General features: G+C 38.5%; 1 protein-coding gene across 5 annotated transcripts; it reads right to left on the bottom strand.

Annotated features, from left to right (window-relative positions):
* Positions 1–301: 301 nt before the first annotated feature.
* LOC147619514 (uncharacterized) lies at positions 302–5577 on the bottom strand. Of its 5 annotated transcripts, none has more exons than XM_086773184.1 (9): positions 5007–5557; positions 4439–4812; positions 4013–4073; positions 3668–3921; positions 3286–3530; positions 2984–3152; positions 1153–2895; positions 988–1070; positions 302–791 (listed from the first exon to the last, which is right to left on the bottom strand). In XM_086773184.1, exons 2-9 carry the CDS (start codon positions 4517–4519, stop codon positions 722–724), a joined length of 2706 nt encoding a protein of 901 aa, XP_086629310.1. In that variant the 5' UTR covers positions 4520–4812; positions 5007–5557; the 3' UTR covers positions 302–721. The 5 variants fall into 5 exon arrangements, with proteins under 5 accessions (XP_086629310.1, XP_086629313.1, XP_086629309.1 ...); XM_086773187.1 differs by having other exon boundaries at positions 3328–3530; XM_086773183.1 differs by having other exon boundaries at positions 4439–5577.
* Positions 5578–22272: the final 16695 nt, after the last annotated feature.

Here is a 22272-nt window from a genome sequence, read left to right as displayed (position 1 = left end):
ATATTTCCCCCCCGACACACTGTGCTGCAGCCTCTCTGTATTATTCCCATATTTTTTAATGGCAAGCAAAATAAAGTTCTAACGTGCATATGGCTATAAAACTTTGGGTCTATCACGACACATCGCAAGAAAGCTTGATACCTCTAGCGGATTTGTTGTAGCATATGAGGATTCTTCAATGCACCTCCATTGATGGCATGTTAACATAGATAATGCACATGTTTTTTTATCAAAAGGACCTAAATAAAATCATGCAAGTCTGTGATACTGGATTCCTCTACCAGTTTAGAAGAACTCTGTATGAGAACAATTGTAATAAAGAAGTAAATGATGTAACTATTATGCCTACATTTGCCAGTTCAAAGCTATGACAATGTCACACTAAAGAAGGGCACTTTGATTCAAGAAAGTGTCCTACGGTACAAGGTCGCTCAACTCCAACTTAAGTGGGGGGGGATGAGAGAGAGAGAGCAACTGAGTTAATATTTGTCCTCAATGATGGAAATGGAAATAGTCCATTCTCTATAACATTAGGGACCACCAGGGGTTCTGATAGGGACAAATAAGAGGTCTCACTGTGTACTCACAATGATGGAAATATATGTTGATTCCTAAGCAAACGCAGATCCCTAAGCTACAACATTTTTTACATCTTGTACACTTTGCTCCCAACCCTCATAAGACCCACCCTAATCTAGTAAATTGACCTTTGGTCCCCTTTTCAGCCAGGGGAAGTGATCGGCCCAGTGCTCACCTCCATCTCTGTAGCCATAGCTCCCGCAAAAAGCTTCCTGAAAATTTCAAAACATGTTCAATTAAACCTACCTGCATGTTATTAGTACCATGAAAACTCACTGCGTTCTCATTATTAGAGCTTGGTGTGGGGCTTCAGACTTGCAAATATGAAAAACTAGGGACTAAAGCCCAGCACATGATTATGAGTTAGAAGCGAAGTTTTATGTTTTGGATGTTAATAACTTCACCCACTTTTGGAATACACGCCCTTGCTTGGCCAGCGCTCGCTCAAGCCTCACCTCGAAGGGGGTAGCATGCCAGCTGACTTTCTGGTCCTGCACAAACAACTCAATCACTCATCATATAAAATTATATATGAACACAGTCAAAGAAACATATTCTGGGTAAAGCCAATACCTCTTTGTATTTATTGGTAGAGTTCGGGATCCCTTTCCCATCCCACCACTTCTGAGTTGATGATGAGTGGCTCCAATGAGCTGCCACAGTTCCCAATATGGGTCTATCCTCAGCAAGCTTGGCGGGAGACCCTTGACTCTGTATAGAGTTTGGCGTTTCGACCTGTGAAGAGGGAGCTAAAAGTGTCCTAGAGGGAGTAAGTTGCTGCTTAGATGTGCCTTCGTTGGATAATGCTGGCACAGAAAGCTGTGAATGTACTGAGTTTGGCAGTGTTTGAATCTCTGGCAACGAAATTGAAGTGAGACTTTGTGGAGTTAACCCTTGTTTTGCAGTGACTACATGTGGCAAAGGAGATTGTGTATGTAAAATGTAAGGTGACATTTCAGAGTCAAAAGTCAAAGCCGAGGTGGCCCCAAGTGCAGATAGCTCTATACTTGCAATGCCTTGACCTCCTAGCACAGGAATCTGACCATGTTCTAAGCTTGGTACGGTGGGTATGTCAGGAGATGTAACTGTTCTGGTCCTTGATGGAGCTAGCTCTTGCTTGAATGTGCCTTCATCTATTAACTCTGACAGAAGAAGCTTATTCTGGCCCACAAAAGCTGCCTCGTCTGAAGATGATTGCTTTAGTCCTCCAGATAAGCTGGCCTCTCTAGAGCTGGTTTCCGTTTCAATTAGTTTCTGTACCTCTGATTTTAAGCTTTCATGGCTGTTTTTCAATTCAGAGCCTATGGCCCTTTCAATCCACTTTTCTGTTGTATTAGTTGAAGCAGCACTCTGCTGCTGAGAAAGCACTAAATAATCCTCCTTTCTTGGCACCCTTTCAGCTTGAGCTTCCGTTGAGCTGCTGCATTCTGCGCTCATCTTTTTCCATTGGATTGCATTCTCCTCCTGTGACATGGTAGAATCTCTAACAGTTGCATGTGGATTGGAACTCTTCTTTGCAGAAGCCTTGTCTTCTACTGAAGATACATGCAGTTGAGATAAAGTTCTGGAAGAGCTTGCATCAGAATCTAGTTTTCCACCGTCTCGAAAATCATCATCAATGGCATTCCTTTTATTGCTGCGATCTGCTGATATGTAGGATAATGCATCCGAAAACCTATCATAAGTATCTTCGGAAGTGCTAACTTGGAATTGTTCCACTGTTGTGTCTGTGTATGGCAAGTGCACTTCATGGGCATTGTGATCTTTTGGACTCCATGGACATCTACATGGCCTGTAGTGCGAGCTAAAACAACTGTCATTGGCATATGGATCTACCGAATGAGAGTCTACTTCTGAGTCTGTGTTGGAAAAAATATCATCCCGGGAAACATTCAGAGAGATAGCCTGGTCAGCTGAAACAGACTGACTCTGAGAAGCATCTGTGGCAAATGCAAACAGGCTTTTGGAAGCTTCATCTATATTTTCACTGCTCAAATCAGTTTCCTCAATAATCTTAGAAGAAGGTCTTAACCCTTGGGATTCTGTGCTGCTGGAACCCTCAATTGCAAACTGCTCTGAGGTGAGCCTGTTTCCTGCTTCATCTTCAACTAACAAGAATCCCGAGAAGGAGAGAGCTGTAGATCTTCTTCTCCTTGCCACTGGGATCAGTTGAGGTTGCTTAACATCTGGGTTAACATAATCAGATGGATCATCTAGCCTTGTACTTAATAGCTTCTGCTCAGCTTCATATGAGCATCCCCTTTCTTCATTGGTGGATGCCCTTTGGGAATTCAGGGATTTTGATACCTTCGTCGACTGCATAATATTTGAAGGAAGAGCAGATTAAAACAAAGTGTTGAACTGTACAGCATTACGGTAATGAAGGAGGAAACACAAAGCTAACCTGGGACTGATCAAACCCTATTACAACTGTCTTGCCATGGGAATTTTCCAAGCTGGATTCTGATTCTCTCCAAGTCACCAAAGAAGAACTGTCTATGGAATCAAGCAGGTCCTCTGGAGCTTCAATAATATCAATGTGTGCCTTGCTTTTGTTATCAGACAATGGTGGTCTGTGCTCATGCATCCCACAATCAAAATTCAGTTTGTTAGTTCAAAGAGTGCTAGCAGTTTAAAACCATTATAGTGTCAAGTTGATAATAGATCACTAGCTGCTCGTAAAAATCACCGGTTCCAAATACTTACATATGAAAAAGTATGCAGTTCCAGCAGCCTGCATTTATATACCTGTTTTGCTCTTTCTGCTCCGAGCAAGGCTCAACCAGTGCTCCTCCTTCAGACTCGACCTTTGTGAGCAAAGATTGCAGAAGAAGCAGATGTCCACTTTCTTCTAGCTGACCCTCCTCTGAAGCCTTCTGCAAATCATCAAGTGCCTTCTTGAAGGCACCTGGAGAATCCAATAACTCACCACAGTTTCGAAGGTATCTCACCTGCAAAAAAGTATACTTCCTTACACAGGTATTTATTGCGATGAAGCACGTGCATCCCTAATTACCTGCTTCACAGGCAGATTGAGATGATACATTAGTTACTTTGTTTACGGCCAATAAAACGACAAATAATACACCTCATTTCTGAGATTATTCGCCTCATCTGCCTCCTCCACAAGCCTTCTGTTAAGGTTGTTGAGCTCTTCTTCCAGCTTCTCCACCTGCAACAATTGATCTGATGAACGGTTCCTAGCCGGAAAACATCTCTTCTCTGTCTTGACAGATGCTGAGAGGCTCTTGTCCAAGTCATTGCCCTGTGTTTGAGCATTCCTTTTCACCTCACACTTCTCTGAATGAAGGTTCAAGTCCACTTGCTCTCCTTGACTTGTTGCTGTTAAGGATCCAGAAACACAAATTAAAACACTAAAACAATCTGCTGGCAAGATTGGTAACACAAATTTTATAAACACAACCTCTTCTACCTTGGGTCTGGGCAAAAGTGACACTCCAAGGGACAGCATCTATGGCAATCTTGTTCTGTTCCTGAAATAAGGAGCAGAAACTCACTTTTGGAGCATATACATCATCGAGCCAAGACATAAAAGCATCATCTAAAGCAGGCAATACCTTTAATAAAAGGGGGGGAGAAACCAGAACACACAACATAAAACAAGGTTACACAGGGAAAGGCCATAAATCAAGCAACATAATGAAAGAAAAATCTCTTACTCAAGTAGCAAAAGGTATAGTATGAAGGAGGACAGAAATCCAACATCAAGCAGCATAAAAGGGGACATAAATCCCAGGCCAAGCCATAGGTGAGCACCATAGAGAATAGATTCTGAATCAAACAGGCATTGACGCCTTGGATCAAAACCCAGAAAACCTAACTTGTTGGATGCACATACCTTGCACTTTGCTGTGAAGTTCGAGGAACTGCTGCCCCGGCGTCTCTGTCTACATTTGAAGCAGCCAAGGAGCCAGCCCATGGCACATTCACATGTAAAACCTTATGAAGCCATGCTGTCTGTGGTGAGCTTGGTATGAGGGGCTTTCCGCTGGAGTTGCATCTGCATCTATTGTTCTTGCAAACGATGATGCTGACAATGATAGATGATGACAATTATAGAGATGGTGCCATGGTGTTTATCGTGAGTTTTGTAAAAGGAGGGGCTTTCTACAGCATGTGCATTACAATCTGCTGCTCCACTTGAATCCACTGCAACTAATGCTGATGATGATGACAAGCTGACGGTCGTGGCATTACAGCCGATGGTGAAACCTGAAGAAACAGATGCCGTTATGGGAAACAGCTAACTGCTCCTACATGTGCATCTGCATCCGATGTTGCACTTTAAATGCAACCACTGCTGATGATGATGATGATGGTGGTGGTGGAAGTGGTAAGGTGGTAAAACCTTGTGTGATGGATTCTGTTGTGATGGGCTCAATGAGGTAAGAATTTCTAATACACACCTGCATCTACTGCTACTGATGATGATGGTGATGGTACAGCGGATGTAGAAACCTTAGAAGAAGACGACAGAGTCTGTTGAGGTGAGCTCAAGATTTTCGGTCGCATGTGCACATGCGCATGCATCTGCATTTACAGCTGATGACGATATGGTTAGCATATCCATCTGCATCCACTGCTGATGGTGGAGATGGTACGGCCAAAGGAGGCAAGCTCTACAGCACTGGTAATGGTGATGATGTTAGAGATGTGTTTTCTGCTGCATGTGCATCTGCGTCCATTGTGATGATGATACGGCCAAGGGTGAAACCCTACTTGAGAGGGAGCGAGATTTGCTGAATCTGCATCTGCTGGCGATGGTGATGGTGGTGATGCTGCAGCCTGCTGATGATTTTATGCAGCACCATGGAGACCATCGTGTTATCTGCGGTAGCTGATGCGATGAATGCCCACATGCTTCAACGCGACACAGGGGCAAAGGCCTGCTGGCGACAAAGGAAGGCTCGCAAGAGAAGGTTCACACGACGCCGATTTGAAAAAAAAAATAAAAGCAGGATCGTGGAGATTAGTGGGAGGTTGTCAGCGCAAAGAGAGGATTTCAAAATAAAATTTCCGGAAGAGAGAGAGTAAACCTAGAGAGAGAACGAGACACCCTTTTTTTTTAAAAAAAATTAGAACCTTTTAACACCCTTGCAATCGGTTACTCAAATCTATTTAATGGGTCCGGACCCCTTTGTATAATAATAATTATTATTCAGGTTTACAAATTTCACCTTTTTTAATGTCTTTTTCAACAAGCTTCTCAAATTTTTGCATGTTTTTCAAGCATCAATCATTACATCCTCAAATAAAACCTTAGAAAAACACTCTTATTCTTGAAAAACTTACATAATATATTTAAAACAATATTATATTTTGGTGCCCTATTCAGGCTATTCATCCACTGGAAATGCACATGTTTCCAGCCCCGGTGGCTTGGGAACCATGACGTGTGACCTCATTTGGGTGTCGGGGGGGGATGGGCTTGGGTTATTCCACCACGCACTTATGCCGCTTAAAGTCTACGTGTGAAGGGCATCTTTGATGGTCAAAATGCCCAAAAACGGGCATGAAATCCCATAAGTGATGATAATATAGGATGATATTTGATGGATGTCAAGCATGTTTTAAGATGTTTTACTTGTATTTTACAAATAACATAAGTCAAAAACTATCTTAAAAATTTAGAGTCAAAGAAGAAGTTTGAACTACTGTTTCCATCTTTACCTAAAAAGGAGAGGAGGACCACATAGCTCTTTAAGAGCTTCTACTTTGGAAGGACTCTCTCTCTCTCTCTCTCTCTCTCTCTCTCTCTCTCTCTCTCTCTCTCTCTCTCTCTCTCTATATATATATATATATATATATATATATATATATATATATATATATTTGATGTTCTCAAACTAGAGATTTGGCATGAAACCTTTATGGTCTATGTATCTAGTCTCATAAGTCATTTTAGCCTTTTTCGGTCTTGCTATTTGCTGTTTGTGAGTATATAGTGGGGGGTTGGCAGATTTTTTGTCAAATTTCCATGGTTAATTCAATTCAATCTCGGTCGTTGGTTGCTTGTCTTATTTCATTGACTGGATGGCTCTTATTTTTCAGCGTGTACTTTTTTTATATATATTTTTGCCCATTTAAATTTTGTTGATGACACATTTAAAGTTGCATGTGAGGTTAACTTGTGGTGGGTCAAGGTGTTACTTTTGTACCAGCATGCATAGTGCCATCCATGTGCAGTACATTTAAAAAAACAATCATAAGTTCATGCAGTTTAAACTTCACTTTATAGTATTGTTTTTTTGGTTAATATTTAAGTGTTCCTAATTACTACCGCGATGAGACGATGTGTGTGAGAGATTAATGAATTGTTTAATATCATTTTTAAATCAATATAGCCTAAGAGATTTGAATCGTTGACTCTCTACAGATTACACACAATATGTTTTTAACGTTCATTTTATCTGTTTCACTTTTGGGAAGTCTAAGTAATAAATGAAGGATCTAGTAAATCACAACTCGATGCATCACCTAAGGCATAAATGTTTCTCCATGGAAGATCTTTGAAGTAGCTTCATTCGTTTACAACTAATTTAACCATTTAATAACTAATATTTCTAAAAAGTTTTAGACTTCTTGTCACATCTTGGCATGCCTAAAGGGTTTTGCATTATCCAAAAAAATCTTGGAAACTATTCATCTAAAACTCACAAAAAGAGCTTTCACAAGTCTACAATGATATGTGTTCTCTCTTTTATATGTTTATTATCTTGTTTACATACTTATAGCCAATGAACACTTCTGCGTGTGTGCTTGCTCTCGGGCTAGGGGGCCCATCTTGACCACTTTTCAACCTTGGATCTCCCCAATTCAAGCCCCCGCCCATCCAATGGGTGAGGATTTGTCTATAAACACCTTTAGATGAGTGCGACATGATGAAAAAAGGGCAAGGCTCTATCCTATCAAGTCAATAAAACCCAAAATCTCTCTAAAAAAAGCTTCAATTCCTCTTCACATGTAGACCACATGTAAATTAGTAATGCACACCTTCTTTAGTATTGAGCTAACCTTATTCCAACTTTAATTCACACATGATTGAATGTTAGTTTTCTTTAGGTTATGTTGTGCACATTAAGCCTTTCACTAGGGGGGAACCCAATACTTAGCACCATTGACTATTTAGCACTCACTATTGGGTGCATTATGTTTTCCTTGCTCGCTATCAAACCATCAATAAGTGATATGATAGCCCTTGTAGTAAGCATGGATTACATAAGATTCCCAAAACTATCAATACCAACAAAAGTGATATGATAGGCCTTGTAGTAAGCATAGATTACGTAAGATTCCAAAAAGCTCATCCTAAAATTACAAATTAGGCTACATTATGCTTGAAATGGTACTCCTTAGGCTTCTTTAAAATATAAAGGTATGTGGTGAGGAGTCAACATGCCTTTTGGGTGCTCATGTGAGGGGTAAGGATATAACCATATTCATGATATCATAATGGAGGACAAAATAATTCCTTCTTTTTAAGATTTTCACCCACCTTTATTTCTTTTTCTTCAAAGCCTTTAAAGATGTCAACCACTTTCCACTTATTCAATATTGCCTATGTCATTATATATGCATCCACTTCATCTAATCATAAAAGAAGTGGAAATGTTTTTGAACCACATGGATTGAAGTAAATGTATTTCCATGGTTCGTATGCTAAAGTGTGTTAAGTGCAACTAACCAACTTTCATATAGATATTGTCTTTTCACTCTTCTTATAAGGCATTATTAAGGAAGGAGCACTAAAGTTTTCACATAGGGAGGGTTTAAGAATAAGAGAAACATGGTTATTTAGGGAACGAGCACTAAAGTTTTCACATAGGGAGGGTTACAGAATAAGAGAAACATGGTTATTTTAGGAACAACCATTAAAGTTTTCACATAGGAAGGGTTTGAGGATAAGATAAACATGGTCATTTAGGTTCTTAATTTCAAATTGAAATATGAGAATTGCTTAATCTCAATTTTGATGCATTGGGCAAATCGATTTAAACTGCTTGCTGCACAACAAGGATGGCCAATTATATTAATGAATCTTAACTTTGAGATTTATGAAAGTTTAAGTTAGTTTTAGTTCATAAATCTAAGTACATATATAAGCAATGAAATAGGACTCTACATTATGTATGTAATGATGTTGCTATTACACCTTCATGTCACTTATCAATGTATAAGGAGCAACCAATTACCAAAACAATAAAATGTTGTTAGGGAAAGAAGGGTTGGGGGGAAGGGGGTGAGTTTTCAATGGTTTTTTCTAGTTTTTTATGGTAACTTCAATGTTGTGTTTAAAACTCAAGTTTGAGGAGATCCTAGCTAAGGGGCTAGCTAACGAGTGCATTACCAATATATATGTTCCTTATTGCCACTATCAAGAAAAGATGTTTTGTGGGACTTTGAGACCTTAAAACCCTTAATGGTGAGTGGATGATAGTAAATAGTATGTTCATTGTGATCACTATTTAAGTGAGCAAGACAGCTCATGCTAGCTAATGATTGGCAAAGCTTAATTGTATATCAACCTATACATGAGCTTGGCATCATCCAAAGACATAACTCCAATCTAGATTGGGATGAAAATATCATGGTAGACATGTCTTTGGGACCTCTCATGATTGTATATTGCTTAAATTCCAAAATCATGGTGACACTTTAAACTCTATCCACCATAACAATTGATGACTCATTGATGATAACATGTTCCATGACATGTTGATGCTATCTACAATTAATGATAAAATCTTCCATGATACACTAAAATCTTTATAGGAGGAAAGAGAATATATGTTGAAATCTTCTCCATACTCAAAATGAGAGGAAGCATCATCATGTGCTTTACGTATAAGCAAACAATACAATACTCCACTTTATATATAAGGAAACAATACAAGACTACACTTTATACATAAGGAATAACACATCAAGAGTTATATCACATAGCTAAAAGAACATCATATTGAAGTGGCACATCAATATGAAAGGCCAAGAACAATTTGATAATGCATATATAGATCCATAATGATGATTGATAACACCATATCCAAGAGAACATCATATTGAAGTGGCACATCAATTTGTAAGGCCAAGAACGATTGGATAATGCATATGTAGATCCACAATGATATTGATAACAACAACAACATTGGTTACAATGATGATTATAATGATAGTAACATTGATATCACATCAAGTTTATCCAAACAAGAGCACAATGGCATGAATATCCAAAGATGCTTTTTTAATCACAAATTCTAGTATTGTGTTGCAATTCTATCATAAATTCTAGTAATTGTACTGATATTCCTTTGAGAGCTTGTCAAGGCATGGAAGAAATGGTTAATCAAGGTATCAAAGTTCAACCTACTGCTTTGATCTAGAGAGTAATGCATCAAAATCTCCCTACCCATGACAAGATTAGAAAGTGGAAAGAAATGAAGGACTTTTATCCATTGTGTAGAAAAAATAATAAGCATCTATAGGATTGTTAGTGCTCACTAGCTAGGGATTGTAGGTACTTATGAAATTTCTAGCTCAAAGTAGGTCCTACTTGGTAATAGTAAGAGAATGAATATGGCTCTTATTTGGGGCAGGGCAAGTGGATTAGAGAATGCACCACTAAGCACATCAACCCACTTCATACCAATGGCCTTCTTACTATAAGGCAAATCTACTAAATACCAAGTGTCATATTTGGGGAATGAGTCATACTCATCCTGTATGGCTTCCATTCAATGATCATTTTCCTATGCTTCCTCAAAGGAAAGAGATTCCTCTTCATTGTATATATTGGCAATGAGAGCATGATCCACAAAAGAATAAGATGTATGATGAGAACTTGCATGTGTCCTCCTAGGTGAAGGAGTAGCTAATTTGTTGTTCGACAATGTCTGCACCAGCCATTTTGGCATACCCCTAAATGCTTGTATTGTTGCCCTTTCCTCATCCACTACATCATCCATAATTTCTTATATGGCATACCCTTAGATGCCTATATGGCTGCCCTTTCCTGATCCACTACATCATCCACAATTGCTTCTTCAATAGGCTTATCTATGGGCTGAAACTCAAGTTGATTTTCAACCGGTATAGGCTGCCTTATCCTTATCCACTACATCATCCATAATTGCTTGGATGCCTATATGGCTGCACTTTCCTCATCCACAATTTCTTCTTCAATAGGCTTATCTATGGGCTGAAACTCAAGTTGATTTTCAATTGGTATGGGCTGATTTACACCACCTTTTTTAGCATTTATTTGCTCCACATATGGTTGCCCAACATTGTATAAAGGTAGGAGTGTATCAATATCTTGTGAGGATACATTTTGTTGTTTTTTACATAAAAGCATGGGTTGAAGTGAGTTCTCAACAAAGACAACTCTACTTACCAAAATCCACTTTGTGGCTAGATGATAGAGTCTATACCCTTTTCTTTCTGAGATATATCCCATAAAAATGCATCTTACCGCCTTACCGTCTTGCTTATTGCCTCGTTGCTTAGGCACAAGAGCATAAGCATGATAACCAAAAACATGCAAATGAGCCACAAAGGGCTTCCTACCATTCCAAGATTTACAAGACGTAATTATCTATAAAGCCTTGGTGGGGCATTTGTTTAGCACATAACTCACACATATAAGTGCCTCTAACCAAAAAATATGAGGCAAATCTTGCCCAAAAACTATGCAATGTGCCATCTCCATGAGAGATCTATTCTTCCTCATAGCCACATCATTTTGTTAAGGTTTGTAAGACACTATGCATTGGTGTTTTATGTCTCTTTCAGCCATATATACATGGAACTCCTTTGACATATACTCCCCTCCTCCACCTATATGAAGGGTGCCAACTTTATATGAAGACACATTTTCAGTGATAGAAATAAAGTGTCTAAAGCATGTAAAGACCTCTGACTTTTCCTTCAATGGATACACCTAGGTGTACTTGGAGTAGTCATCATCAATAAAGGACATAAAGTAGAGATATCTCCCAATTAATGGTGTCCTCATAGGACCACGTACATCACTATGTATACGCTATATTTTTTGGATAACCCTTACTGATCCATCTTTTGAGAATGATGCCTATTGCATGCCCAGAATGCACCCTTCATATATATGATTTAGAGGGGATTTAATTAATCTTTGGCAACTTTGGCACTATCTATTACCTTTAAAGGTACAACAAACTACCAAAATTTAAGTAAATAAAGAGGGTACGCTATAGCTCCACATCACTCATAGCATGTGTGGTAACTGAACAAGCATTATGTGCCAATCTCTTATACCTATCTAACCTGTAAATCCCATGGCTTAGAGTACCAAACATGTTGATCTATCACTATCATGCATACATCGTGGATAGAAGGATATCATAACTGTAATGGATGATGAATGCCCGATCATCGTATGCATAGGTTACTAACTCCTTTTCAACACTTGGTCTTGATGCATCAGCTAACAGCCATACCTAACTCTTTCTTCTTCTCCTTTCCTTTTTCTACATTCATTGTTAATGACATGGCTTTCGATAGTAGTTGCATTTTCCTTTCTTATTAGGCTTATCACACTCCTTCTTGGCATCCTTTCCAGAAGACTGGGCTGATTCTGCCTTGGCTTATAGCCACCCTAAGAAAAGAGTTTACTTTTACCTTTTTGATTTCCAAGATTTCTCTTCTTATAAGAGCATTGTAACCAACTCATCAAAAGTAAGGGCATTGGACCTTCATCATGTGCTGAAGTTTAGGTATAAAAACCTTGTATGAATCTGGTAGAGCTGTGAGAACAGTCGACACACTGAAGAACGTTCGGGATAAGCCTCATCGTGCAAGATACTCCTTGAAATCTTTAATCCTTATGAGGAACTCATCTATTAAATCTCTCTCATTCATATTCTTGGACTCTAATTGCTAATGCAAGTAGGCCACTCATGCCTCATTACGCACCTGTTAAAGCATAAAAAGCGTATCCATATAGAAAAAGGGGTCATTTTATTCATGAAAAATTCATAAGTAAGGGGTTTTTTAAATACCCCTTCAACGCACATGATACATAGGGTTTCTTGGTAGTGCACCCCCTAAGCATACTTCACAGTTTTGCATGAGTAAATATGAAGAATAATGCTTCTTTTCATTGCCACCCATACATGTGCCTCTATATCCCTGCCATCTCACTTGGCTTGTTCCACTGTGGGAGGTGCGGAGACAGATGCCATAGTTACATCAAAACTCGTACCATGTACTATGTTTTTGCATTGGCAAGACAGATGCCAATTAACGATATTTTAAAGCCCTTTAGCATATCATATAGGACCATAAATGGGTAGTTGGTCCGGTCAAGCTTATCTTCAGCACAGAAAGCATCCCAAATACATCATTACATGTCATTTCAGCTTATAAATAACTAATATCTAACCTAGAATGTAAATATCCATTCTTCTTACAAGTACTATCAATGTTCATTGAATGCAACCGAGATGGCTGTGCTAGTAGATTGTTGATGATGAAGGAAACCTACAAAGTGTATGACATTTATAGAGTGTAGAGTGTGGAATAATATTTAGCACGAATGCAAAAATTAATGATAATGTTGATGATACCATTGAAGCTATTGAAGATAATCTTGAAGATGCAACGTCGAAGTTGACGAGAGCCCTACCTAAACACCAAATGCTACTATTACACTGCAAAAAAACCAAAATCAAACAAAAGTAGTTTGAAACGACACTCTCGCAGGATGTCTACAAAAACCTTACAGCATGCGAAAAATTCCTAAATTGCACCCAAAACATGCAAAAATAATGTTAACATAGTTAACAATACACTATACCTTCTCCACCTAAGAAGATAGCTAAGAGAAACTCAAGGAGAAGATGATAAGGGGGTGAGAGCCAAGAGAACTTGCTCTGATACCAATTGTTGGAGTGGACATCAAGGTAGCAACACACACATAAATGTAGCAAGCAAGTAGAGATACATAGAAGCACAACAATCAAAGTAGATTGATGAGAATGAGTGAAGAACAAATAAAGTACCATGATAAGGTTACTTATACACACTCATAAGAGTGTGTACATACACTTGGGGGGGAAACCTCTTAAGGAGGGAAAAATTACTTTTTTTGAGCCACATATATTCTAATGTGGTTCGCAATACAACGTATTGATGCACCTTTCCCAATGGTATGAATGCTCTAAGGGTACTTACATGTCATTGGAATCTTCTTCCATGTGTCATTTTTTATGGAAAATGATAGCTATTTGATTTCCTTACACCTCCATGTACTAATATTGCTTGGTTTTTAGGTGTACTATTGTTCTAGTATTGTTCAAGTGATATAACTCTAATGACATGCCATTATATTAATGGTCTTTTCTCCACATGTCATTTAGAAACTTTGTGTTAACACTAGCCCATAACCCCACATAACAAATATTATTAGGTTGCATTTGTTGAAATATGCAAGTGAATGGGTGTGTGTGGGAACAAGCCCTTAGCAAGAGACTGTAAAAGGGAGTCTGTAATTAAGTGGGTTGCAGTGAAAAGGTGAGAGGAATCTACTAATAAGAGAATCAAGGGTAGCATGAGTGAATATAGGGGTGTGGAAAGATTCTAGGAAAAGGTGCCCCCAAATGTAGGGGAGGTGGCACAAATCAAGGAGAAATCAGTGGGATTAGATGCTTGGCATCTTGTGGAATGTAAAACCTATAAATTGAGGCATGGCCTAATGAGAAATTGCTAGTTTTTGAGTATCCATGCCTACATTATCCTATTACATTAATTGTTCACTAATCTCTTCTTAATCATCTCTTAATTATGTACTAATCATGTTGATCCTTGCATTTAATCCACCATAGCCCACTCTTGCTTGCATTTCATCATGGTATCAGAGCAAATCTTAGGATTCATATGATTTTTGAGCCTAATTACCTTGCTAATTACTTTATTAATCATGATTAGAAGTTAATCCCAATTTTTAACCTCTTTTCAACTATCCTCTGCACCCAGCTGGCGGAGGAGCTCCATCTCCCTCCAGCCTCAACATTAGGCAAAATGTTCTTAGCCATAGCTAGATAGACTCTCCATGCTTCAGCCCAGCACATTAGCTCGTCAAACCCGCAAATTGCAGAAAATCGTGATTTTGCCTCGGCGCCAGTTTTTTGAAGGAAATCTTATATCTACACTCACTCAAGGTAAATCAAGCTAATTCCTCTTGGCCCCAGGGGTTTTCAAGGGTGCTCTACAAGCCTATGATCTCAGATTTCAGAAATTCTTCAAGGAGAAGTGGAATCAAGCTTTGCATCAAATCTGCAACAAGTGACTTTGGTAAAACAGTGATTAAGCATTCAATGTTTGGTCAAATCTTTTATTTTTGGGCTTTATCCTCTACTAGAGAAATTTCTATTGATTCCCTTGAAAGGATTTAAGCTCATTTTAACTCTAAGGCACCAGATCAGGCCTCCCCGTACACTCTATTTTCTGACATAAAATAGGAGATTATTTCACTAATCAATGATTAATTAGCAGTAATCACTATATTTTATTACAATTGATGGTTCAAACTCACCATTGGGTATCTTATACAGATCTCTATCACTTTAGATTGTAATTTGGAGATGGTTTGATATCCCAACCATTCAGTACAAATCAGTTACCCTTGGCTTTATGCAATTTCTGGTGTATTCATGCTCATAAATATATTGTAATCATCATTTAACACCAGATTTGAGTTGTAAAAGGGTAGACACTACCCTTGAATCTTGAATTAGATCAAGAGGTAAGACCCCCTTCACATCATGAGCACTGCACAAGAAATAGCTAAATTTAACAGGGAGCAGTTCCATACATGGCAAACAAAGACCATGTATTTGCTCATGAGGAAGAATCTGTGGGGGCTAGTTGAGGAAAGAGATGAATTTCCATAGGAGAATAGGGAGAATGAGTGAAAGAGCCCCTTCACATCATCATGAGCACTGCACAAGAAATAGCTAAATTTAACGGGGAGCAGTTCTATACATGGCAAACAAAGACCATGTATTTGCTCATGATGAAGAATCTGTGGGGGCTAGTTGAGGGAAGAGATGAATGTCCAGAGGAGAATAGGGAGAATGAGTGAAAGAGCAGGAATGAGAAAGCATTAGGACTCATTGCACTTAGCTTAAATGATGAAATCATTCACCACATTGCAAGGATACAACAGCAAGCTAAAGATGAATGGGATGAACTTAACAAATTATTTGGCACTCAAGATAAAGATGCATGGGATGAACTTAACAAATTATTTGGCACTCAAGCAAAGATTTTAAAGATAAATTTGCTAATGCAATTCTATAAACTTGACATGAAGGAAAGTGAACCTCTAACCACACACTTGAACAAATACAAAAGCATTAAGCAACAACTGGCAGTAATTGGAAAGAAGGTAGAAGATGACAAGGCACTAGCAATGCTTCTGAAGAGTGTGGGCAAGGGAGAGTATGAGAACATTGTGGCAACCTTAAAGAATGTACAAGATTTGAAGCTGCATGAGATAGAAGGAGCTCTACTAGAGCAAGAGAACAAGGTCAAAGAGAAGAAAGGAAATGGACCCAACAACTGGAGAGGAGAAAGCATCCTACACCCGAGGAGGCCTTGCATGAGGATGAGGACGAGGAAGAGGCACGGGAGGAGGAAGACCTTCACTTGTTGCCACAACTGTGGGAAGCCAGGACACATGGCTAGAGACTGCTCTACAGCAAACCAAATGAAGAAGGATCGACATCGGCAAACTTCATGGAGACTCCTAATAAGGAAGAGGAGTCAGGACATCTTTTCTGAGAGAGAAAGAGAGAGAAACCCCACAGCCCAGAGTAAAACCACCTCTAAGCCACCAATGATGTAGGCCATGTGGTAGATGTATGTGTGAGCACTTTAGTCAAGGTCACGGGCACTTGTAGTAGCCTTGGACACATAGAGAGAGAGAGAGTGTCAAGGACTATGAGTTAGGGACTTGAGGCACTGGTCATGGGCTACCAACAAGTAAGAGGGAAACTTGGTATAGGGTCCAGGTATGCTAGAGTTATTCACTTGAGAGGAGGTGTTGAAATATGCAAGGCAATGGGTGTGTGTGGGAACAAGCCCTTAGCAAGAGACTATAAAAGGGAGTCTGTAATTAAGTGGATAGCAGTGAAAAAGTGAGAGGAATCTACTGATGAGAGAATCAAGGGTAGCATGAGTGAATATAGGGGTGTGGAAAGATTCTAGGAAAGGTGCCCCCAGATGTAGAGGAGGTGGCACAAATCAAGGAGAAATCAGTGGGATTAGATGCTTGGCATCTTGTGGATATAAAACCTATAAATTGAGGCATTGGCCTAATGAGAAATTGCTGGTTTTTTAGTATCCATACCTGTATTATCCTATTAGATTAATTGTTCACTAATCTCTTTTTAATCATCTCTTAATTACCTTAATTACATACTAATCATGTTGATCCTTGCATTTGATCCACCATAGCCCACTCTTGCTTGCATTTCATCAGCATTGTTGGTGTATGTTAACCCACCTTAAATGTTTTGTCTTCATTGCCTTTAACTACTAGTCTGCTATCATTAATCCTTTGAATAAGTCTGTCTCCTCGGCTAAATATGACCAATTGCCAATGGTCACTAGAATCATTTTTTTTCTAAATCACCTTGAAGAAAAATAATAGCCAACTTGGCCGATCCTACTGGAGGTGCAAACCTCGCGTGGACAAAGAGGACTACTAGATAGTGAAGGAGATCCCAAGTTATCCCACATGCAAAGAAGGTGTGGAAAATGAAAGGACATAAACATTCAAAAGGAGCCCTACTATTTATAACTACCCCAAGCTGATCTTTTACGGAAGATTGGAGAGCTAGTTAGGTAGAGTGGGGACTTGCTGCCTGACCAAAACCATTGCTTACGTAGGGACATGTAGATGTGTGTGCCTCTTGGGGTGATAGTGACTCTGGAGAGCATGATGGGAAAATTTATTGGCCACCTTACCATTCCTCCTTTATGGTGTCATATCAATCATGGGTGGTCTAGCATATCTTGGCTTCTAAGATGGTATCAAAGCCTTGATAAAGCACTCCAATCAAGAACTATCATGCTTGATTAGATGCTTGATTAGAGGGAGTTGTTAGAGATAAATGCATGGGTAAAGAAGATTTCTAGATAGGGTAAATCTTACATGGACAAAGAATATTTCTAGATAGGGAAGGAGATCCCAAGTCCGGCTTCTTTCTTCCATGCTTAATTGTGGTGCTTGATTAGAGGAGGGGAGAATTAGTGGTTTAAATCTTACATATGGACAAAGAAGATTACCAGATAGGGAAGGAGATCCCAAGCTATCTCACATGTAAAGAAGGTGTGTAAGAGGATGAAAGGACAAAAATAGTCCAAATGGAACCCTACTATCTATAACTCCCCCAATATTATTTTTTCTAAAATATTGGAGTGTTAATTAGGTAGAGTGGGGACTTACCTTAGCAAAGCCAATGCTTTCATAGGGTCATTCATATGTGTGCTCGCAGCTCTATGGGCACATTTGTTGGCAAGCCACCATCCCTCCTTTGTGGTGGGGTATTAAACACATCATGGGCATCCTAGAAAATCTTGGTTTCCAAGAGCTCCTTCCATTTTTAAAAAAAATCTAAGTTATTGCTTAATATTCATAGAAAGCAAAGATATCCTTTCAATTTTTTTCATTTAAGTTATCGCTTAATATTCATAGGAAATAAAGAGGTTATTTGACTTCTCATTAAAAAATATCAACGTTACATTTATAATACATGATGAAAGGTATAAAAATGCACATGTAATTGTACATTATTATACTTAATCGATTATCATCTCCTATAATTATTAAGAAGTGTATAATTTTTGATATCTAAAGAACACGGTTTGGTGATCCCTCAAAAAAAATTACCATATGGTTGACCCTTGGTGACCAAAAGTATCATTTGGGGGACAAGTATTATTATAGTTAAAACTTTAGGCTTGATGCCTTTTATACCTAAAATTTCTTTTTCTTTTGGCTCTCACAAAGTCTATTTGTGCAGAGGCCCACACTCTCTATTTTGTCTCTCTCAATGGCCCACTAGGACATCAACTCCATCACCTTTTAATGAATTTTGGCCATCTTTTTGCCATCAAAGTCCTCCTAGCCCTCCTCATTGAACCAAGTCAAGACACCCTCAAGGTTTAACGTGGCAGCCGCTAGACGATCTTGCCACTACTAGCCTCCTTGCACTGCACATTTGTCTAGTCCCTACTCTAAGGGTCTTCATTATAGTTGAAGCTTCCTTTTGTGATCTCCTTCTCTTTAGGACTTTAATACTAATACCAGAGCCTTGCATTGTTCTCGATATTCATTGCAAAGCCACCCATTTGTGGCTCTCTTTATAAACCATTTTTTTTTCACTTTAAGCAGAGAGAAAACTATTCTCATTGCATTTCCCTTCTATCAAAGACACTTCCTTATCCATCTCTTTGTTGGTTTTTTTTAATGCTCCAAAAGAATCAATAGATTCCACTTGTGCTAAAGCCTCTTCCCTTCATTCCACTATCTATCACTTTAAAATTACTCATCCTGTGTTTTAACTTAGCTCTAGTATTTGATCCACCATAGCCAACTTGCACATGCTATTCAGTATTTCAACATAGTATCAAAGCCTTGTCATAATCCTTAGAAGTTTTTTTTTTTGTGGTTATCACATCTTCAACTATTTTTAGTGTCTTTCACTAGATTCCAAAGTTGCCAGCCATACCCATAGCTGGTGGAGGATTCAATGCTCCCCACTTGCTCCACTTGAGCTCAAAATGCTTCATGGGCTTCTCCTACACCTCAAGGCAATCCAATCCAGCCCGTACCACTAATTGTGCTGATTAACTCTCTGTCACGCCATGTCATTGTCTTTTTTCCCAATTCGTCTTTGTTTTCTGCGTATTCGTGATCGTACAGCTCATACAGGTCATCCGGTTCAAATCCACCTAATTCTTCTATGGTGAGGATGTGCCAAGATGCACTCTAGCCTCTCTTGATAGGGCTTCACGATTGGTGCACTATGGAAGACATGGGGAACTTCAAACCAAGCCCCAGTCTCTCAAGGTTTCCATAGCCACAAGCTCTTATAATTATAATTAGTGATTAATTATCACTAATACAATCTTACTCTTGGCTAATCAAGTTTTCTCTCTAAGACTTATAACTCATTCCATCTCAATGTTGGTCTTGCCCTCTCTTGCAAGGCCCAACAAATTTCTTGAAATCAAATCCAAGTCTCTTCTAAGCCTTTCACAAGCCTCTAGTTTAAATCTCTCATTCACTAAGAGCATAAGTTGTGGTGAGTCATCAAAGGTCATCAATACCATTGTAATGGGGCCAAATGGACCATGTACATGTGAAAGGGACCAAATCACTTAGCTTGTGGGTGAAGCTTCTCTAGCACCTAGTTTAGTGTTAAACCACTTGTTTTGATGAAACCACTAGGTGGTATTGAGATGTATGGGATCTATAAAAGGGCATCAGCTAGCATACCTCACTAAAGCACTAATCTTGTAGATAGCACCTTTGATGCCCTCATTTAAATTATTTGAAGTTGGGAGCACATACTAACATATTATTGTAACATATATTATAAAATTTTAAATAGCCTATGAAATAGCACATATATATTATCGCAATCAAGAATTTTAAACATCCTATGAAATAAATTTAAAAATCTTAAGTGTTGAAAAAAATCATCATACCTACACAAATTGAATACCATCGTGTGATTTGAATATGCTATGCTTATTACCTTTTGTGAGTGCACTCTTTAAACAACACATATCTCCAAAAAGATACAATCTCCTTCCTCATAATTGGTTTTTGTTAATTTTGTGGATCCATGGCACTTTTAGGACTACTTTGTTGCAATTTTTATGGCCATAAATTAGAAAATTTTCAAAAGCATCCTTATGTACTCTCTTGATATCTTAGTTCGATGGATCCAAGAGTTCTCAATTTACTTCAATGAGGGAGGAGATGAAAGATCAAAAGCCTCGGCATACCAAGTGGTGAGTTTCTTCTCATTGCTTGTCAAGGTGTAATTTCAATCACTTGCTTTTGAATTTGGGTGATTTTGACCAATGGGACCATAAGTTGGTTAGTTGGATGGAAGTTATTGATATGATGAGCATTAATGTTGCAATCAAACCACTTAGGGGGTCATTGGTAATATTACCTAAGGCCCCTAAATGGAGTAGAAAGTCATTGGTAAGTACGTAAGGCCTCTAAATGGAGTAGAAAGTCATGCACACCAAGCATTCTTTGAGTAGCACATCCTTAAGACGTCTTACAATTGGTTTCATTGCCATAAGATTTCTAGCTCCTCCCCATAAATGAAGCAAATCCATGTTCACTTTTTAGCTTTTGGGGGGTAAAGCACAAGTCAAATGAATGCACGACAACACCAATAGCTAAGCCATGAAAAGTGGCAAGAATTAATACCTTTGTTTAAAAAAAAAGATTAAGGATGGAAATATTTGTTTAAATTAATTAATTGGTTTAAACCATCAGATGCATCGTACCACCCATATAATGGCAAGGCTCTTCCTTAAACTTTGGATGTTTCTCTCTATATATTTCCACATCCTTATCAAAAACTAATAAGCATGTGTTATGTGCAAAGTATGACCCAAAAACTAGATGACATACTCTATGACATGACTACCTTGTAAAGTATGTTTATATTATGGGAAACCACCACTCACATGATTTTTAATAATCATGGTGCCTATATTTTGGATCTCCAAGCTTTTTCCATGCTTCTTACATAACCTAAAACATATACATTGCAAAAAGTTATAAAAAATAAAGTAAATTTATTATTTAAATTAATGACATGTTACTTGAGCTTCTTTGATTTGTTATTTAAACTAACGGCATGACACTTGAGCTTATTTGATTCCAAGCACACCTTATATGCAACCAAGAGAAAGCTATGATGGTGTCTTTCCAAAGTTTTAAGAGTCTCCACATTAAATTGTGCATCCAACAACACAAACCGAATGTTGTCATCTGTATTGATCTTTTGGTTTGTGAATAGCCTAGTAATGGGCTTTCCATTCAATATGGGGCAACCAGCATGTCTTGAATGATAACTTGTGTTTGTATTATTGTCACCTTTATGTGGGAAAGAAGTTTAAGATTGGGGAACAAGATTATAATTTTCTTCATTACAAATGCATACGCTGAAAATCAACACATTTATTATACCAAGCTGAGTTTGAAATGTATAGACTATTGCAAAAGGAATGAAAAGGCTATGCCACACACATGGTGTCAACATCAAACAACCTTAAGTCCTTACAAATTGTTGGTACACCCCAGAATTCTTCAACCCACCTACAATCAAGAATCATATCTTCCTAAAGAAAGGCAATCTTACAAACAAGGTAGCTTTTTTACAAGTGTCATGCCCATTTTTGGGCATTTTGGCTATAAAATACCACCACTTATTTTGAGTGATCATTTAAAAATTAAGGTAAATTGTGAAACAACGAGCATTATCTCTACTAAACCAGTCATTTTGAAGGGTAATCCAACCCATCAAAAAGCACTACTAATTACAAGGATTGTTTTCCCGGGTAAGGGCCCACTCATGGTTTCCTTCAAAAACAAGGGTA

Source organism: Cibotium barometz, chromosome 33, assembly GCF_041138505.1.
Source record: "Cibotium barometz isolate CiBa-2024 chromosome 33, ASM4113850v1, whole genome shotgun sequence".
Lineage (NCBI taxonomy): Eukaryota > Viridiplantae > Streptophyta > Polypodiopsida > Cyatheales > Cibotiaceae > Cibotium > Cibotium barometz.
Note: the sequence above shows the minus strand (reverse complement) of the source record. Positions and strands in the feature narration are given on the sequence as shown.

What these genes read in the sequence shown, in the direction of transcription:
- LOC147619514 (XM_086773183.1), bottom strand. Translation starts at nt 4,519, where the DNA reads ATGGGCTGGCTCCTTGGCTGCTTCAAATGTAGACAGAGACGCCGGGGC. An exon ending in CACTTTTGCCCAGACCCAAG is followed by an intron (nt 3,922 to 4,012) that starts GTAGAAGAGGTT and finishes GATCCTTAACAG; the next exon opens with CAACAAGTCAAGGAGAGCAA. An exon ending in TAGGGTTTGATCAGTCCCAG is followed by an intron (nt 2,896 to 2,983) that starts GTTAGCTTTGTG and finishes AATATTATGCAG; the next exon opens with TCGACGAAGGTATCAAAATC.